The sequence below is a fragment of the Prunus avium genome, chromosome 7 (assembly GCF_965620075.1).
Source record: "Prunus avium chromosome 7, drPruAviu1.hap1.1, whole genome shotgun sequence".
Lineage (NCBI taxonomy): Eukaryota > Viridiplantae > Streptophyta > Magnoliopsida > Rosales > Rosaceae > Prunus > Prunus avium.
Window position 1 is genome coordinate 36,372,387 of NC_142290.1, and position 4,427 is coordinate 36,376,813.

General features: G+C 42.5%; 1 protein-coding gene across 1 annotated transcript; it reads right to left on the bottom strand.

The window, feature by feature from the left end:
* Window positions 1-596: 596 nt before the first annotated feature.
* Window positions 597-3,941, bottom strand: LOC110751033 (uncharacterized). The gene is made up of 2 exons (XM_088244456.1): window positions 1,183-3,941; window positions 597-1,063 (listed from the first exon to the last, which is right to left on the bottom strand). The coding sequence occupies exons 1-2, from the start codon at window positions 3,815-3,817 to the stop codon at window positions 645-647; spliced, it is 3,054 nt and encodes a 1,017-aa protein (XP_088100582.1). The 5' UTR covers window positions 3,818-3,941; the 3' UTR covers window positions 597-644.
* Between the last annotated feature and the right edge of the window lie 486 nt (window positions 3,942-4,427).

Here is a 4,427-nt window from a genome sequence, read left to right on the forward strand (position 1 = left end):
CTCTCTGAGTCTCCATCGTTGGACTGAAGGCATGGTCATTGATAATGGACCACACTGCACCAGAAAAGTCTGCAGAAGATGAGGTAAGGTAATCAAACAAGCCAGGCTAAAGCCAAATGCGACGTGCGTGAAAGGCAAGAAGGAAAAACTTCAATTGAAGCTTTCCGGAAGGAGGCCAATGGAAAAATGTGAAGTGTGAACAAAGAACGCCTTTGTTTAATGGAGACTTTGACCCAACAAAAGTTTAGAGTTTTGGTCCCGGATGTTCACTCGAAAATTATGAATGGCAAGAGTAGTGGCAGGTACGTCTGGTTTTTCACTGATATAGACAGGAAAGGAAAAAAATGAAAACAAAATTCAACCAGAAGGAAGAGTTGCAGATTGTGACAAAATGCCTTTGAATGGAAAACAAGGGGCATAGCGTAGGTGGGTTGTTCTCCTGACACTTAACTTTTCTTTGTCGTAGAAGAAGATGCACAAAATTTCAGTTACAAGTAACAGTTGGAGAGAATATGTTTCCTTCATTATTTCCTTGATCTAAATTCCATCATCAATTAAAGCTTTGTTTTTATAACCTATGGGCATAAGTGAAAAACTAAACAAAATTTACTTCTAATTCCTCTTGTTGAACTCAACCAAGCCTTTCAAACATTTGTTGCCAAACTACCATCACCGTCTTCCAGTATCTGCTCGCGCTTCAAATTCTTGAGCAGAGGAGCACCAACGTAATCAGTCTTTTCTCTGTGAACTCTTGGATGGCCGCATCGGAGCAAGATTTGCAGAACCTCCTTCATGGAAGGCCTAGCAGAAGGAAGTTTCTCGGTGCAATAGATGCCGAGTCTGAAAACGGAGCACATTTCATCCAAGTACCAAGGTTCTTTGATGTCCTTGTCCAAAGCATCGGCAAGAGGATTGTCTTCTTGAACATGGCGCCATGCCCATTCGGCAAGAGCAGTGTGTTCGTCGCCATCATTAGCTTCCCTTCCGGTGGTCAACTCCAGAAGGACGACCCCAAAACTATATACATCAATCTTCTCATTCACTCGTATTGTATGAGCACATTCTGCATTCAAGTGAAAATAAAATAAAATAAAACCTGTGAGACTGCTAATAGAAACAGAGGAAAATTAACACATATTTCTTTAGGAACGAACTTTAACATTTGTAGGGTGTAAGGTTTACCTGGAGCAATGTAGCCAAAGGAGCCAGCAACAGCCGACATTGTAGCAAGTTCTCCTTGCTTGACCAACATCTTGGCTAGACCAAAATCTGCTATTTTTGCATTAAAATCAGAGTCTAACAAGATGTTACTGGATTTCACGTCTCGATGCACAATGGGTGGCACACAGTCATGATGCATATAGCGGAGGCCCCGAGCAGCCCCCACTGCAATATGCAACCTCTTAGGCCAGTCCAGCACAACATGGTGGACTGACCTAGAGAGATTGGATGGCCTGTTTCTCTTGTGCAGCCATCGATCCAGGCTTCGATTCTCCAAGTACTCATAGACAAGTAGTTTTGAATTGTCCTTGGATATACAGCACATCAGCTTCACTATGTTGGCATGTAGAATGGAACTCAATATCTTGACTTCTGCACGAAATTCTTTTTCAAGCTTCTCTTCTAACTTCTTATCTTTCCAAATCTTTTTCACGGCAACAACATCTCCTGTACGATTGACAGGAACACGATAAACTTTTCCTGATCCGCCACTTCCAATCATATTACTTTCTGTCAATCCTGAGATAATTTTTGACACTGTGAAATTCAACCTCTGAAATGCGGTGAGCTTCCAATCATAATCCGATCTGTTTCTCTTCCAATAAGCTCTGACCATGAAGAATGTTAAGGACAAAGCCAACAAGGACAAAAGTATGCCGAAAGTTAAGATCAGCGCAAGATATGTAGAGGAAATTTTGCTGGACTTTCGAGGTTGAGAATTACATATGCTGAGTTTTGCCGAGGGGCTAGTTGCACAGAGACCTTGATTGTCCAAGAAGCTTCCGTCATAAGCAGGATTTTCAAATTCAATTGGAATCTTCCCAGATAGGTGATTGGAAGAGAGATTGAAGTTGATGAGCTTCAGATGCCCAAGTTGAGCTGGAATTTGGTCAGAAAGTTGATTTTCTGAAAGGTCCAGTGCAGTAAGGACTGGTAGAAGACCAAGTCCCGCTGGAATTGGTCCAGAGAGTTGATTTCGACTGAAATTAAGAGTGTTGAGTGATTTCCATGATATAATCTCTGATGGAAGGAAGCCAGTAAGCTGATTCTGATCAAGAGAAAGAGTGATTAAGCTAGGAAGAGCAGTAAGTTCCTGAGGGATAGTACCGTTAAAAAGGTTATTACCGGCGTCAAAAACCTTCAAGTTCCAGGATGACACCCCGGTTGGAATGTTACCTGAAAGTCTGTTATCTCTGATCTCCAGCCGTGTAAGATTCCGAGATATTTTCTCAGGAAGCTCACCGGTAAGAGAGTTGTTGCTCATCAGCACCTGACCCAAGTTTGGTGCTGTCCACATGCCACTAGGAATGTTCCCAGACAATCCATTATCATAAACCTTCACTTCTGTTAAACTAGTGCAATTTCCAAGAGAGCTTGGTAACTCCCCAGTGAGATTGTTCTCATAAGCTACAAGTGTTGACAGCTTACCCCAATTGCACAAATGGTCTGGCAGTTTGCCAGTGAGCCTATTCCCCGAAACCTCAAACCCTTCAAGCTCTGAATACCTTCCAAAGTCTGGAGGCAATGTTCCAGACAAATTATTGATGAACACTCTGAACTGTTTGAGATTTGGTAGACGGCCAATGCTTGCTGGAACCGCACCAGAAAAACCATTTAAAAACAAAGCTAACTCTGTTAACTTGGTGAGGTTTCCATAATCTTCTGGTATTGGCCCTGTTAAATCGTTTTCAGAAATATCAATAATACTCAAGTTCAATGCTTCAACCACTTGAGGTACATCGCCAGACAGGCTGTTCGTGAAGAGATAGATTATACTCAAATTCTTCAACAGAAACAAACCACTTGGGATTGTCCCATTTAAACTGTTGTATGCCAAATCCAATTCTTCCAGTGCTGCCATTTCTCCAAGTGTTCCGGGGAGTTCTCCAGTCAAATTCGACTGGCGTATATATAAATTCTTCAAGTTTTTCAACTTGGTGAAATTGGAAGGCAGATTCCATGGCACAAGATTTGTATTGTAAGAGAGATTTAGGTGTTTAAGATTGGACAAGTTACCTATTTCTGGTGGCACGGAACCATTAAAGCTGTTCATATGCAGCTGCAGGTTCCTGAGCTCTTGTAACCGCCCAATAGCCGCGGGTATGTCACCAGAAAAGTAGTTACCGGCAAGCTCAAGGTATTGAAGCCGAGGCAAGCTGTCGATATCATCAGGAATCTTGCCAACAAATGAGTTTTGAGAGAGGTTCAAGTACTGTAGATTTGAACAGTTGTAGAGAGCTTTTGGGAACTCTCCAGGGAGATAGTTGAGGTTAAGATCAATGAGTGTGAGATTCTTGAGATCACAAATGAAAGGTGGAACTGGTAGGGTGATGTTCTTGTTGACCAGAGACAATCCGGTGACGGAGTTGTTTGTGCAGGTGATCTCAGGCCAGGAACAGTGGGAAGTGTTTGATGTTGATGGAATCCAATGGCTGAGGAACGGTGGAGATTGCAAGTATGACTTCAGTTTTAGCAGGACAGCTTGTTCTTGGTCTTGCAATGACTGAGAGTTGGCATGGTTGATGAGGAGGAGGGGGAGGAAGAGAAGGGAGCAGAGATGGGTGTGGAGAGAAGATGTTTGGGTGAGTTTAGTCATTTTGTGATGGAGGTTCAGAAGTTGGTCTGTTCCCGCGGTTTGAACACTGGTTTTGAGGACAAGTTAATTAGAGGATGTTCATTTCCTTTAAGGATGTCGAAAAACACTCTGATGGAGACTTCAAAATCATTTGCTGGGTCAATGGTTGACCTGGAAAAAGGTGCCGTCAATGCTGGGTCAATTAGTGGAGGATTGTGCTCATCAGTGCTTATCAGTGCTTAGCTAGTGGAGAAAAATGAAAAATAACATTCCACAAGAAAAGTTGCAGAGGTTTGACGAAATGGCATTAATTGGAAAACAAGCAAGGACCTAGGAGGTGGGTGGGTTGCTGTCCTAACACACTCACGTTTGTTTCTTCCAGTTCCAGAAGACGCACAAAATTTCAATTCATGTGGGCTTTGAACTTTGGAGAAAAGTTGAGTGACGACATCAAATCAATGGGTTTTGGTGGAAATAGATTTGTAGTCTGTCAAATATATGGACTGCATTATTTCGAGAAGCTGATAGTGAAAAGCAGCATGCATCCAGATGCAGTGCAGGGCCAACAACCAACTTGGACCAAGATGCTGGAAAAAAGAAATGCAAGTTTTTTGTTTGCCCCTCTTCTTCT

Coding starts and splice junctions, on each gene's coding strand:
- LOC110751033 (XM_088244456.1), bottom strand. CDS start 3,817: ATGACTAAACTCACCCAAACATCTTCTCTCCACACCCATCTCTGCTCC. Junction 1,064..1,182: donor CTTTGGCTACATTGCTCCAG/GTAAACCTTACA, acceptor ACTTGAATGCAG/AATGTGCTCATACAATACGA.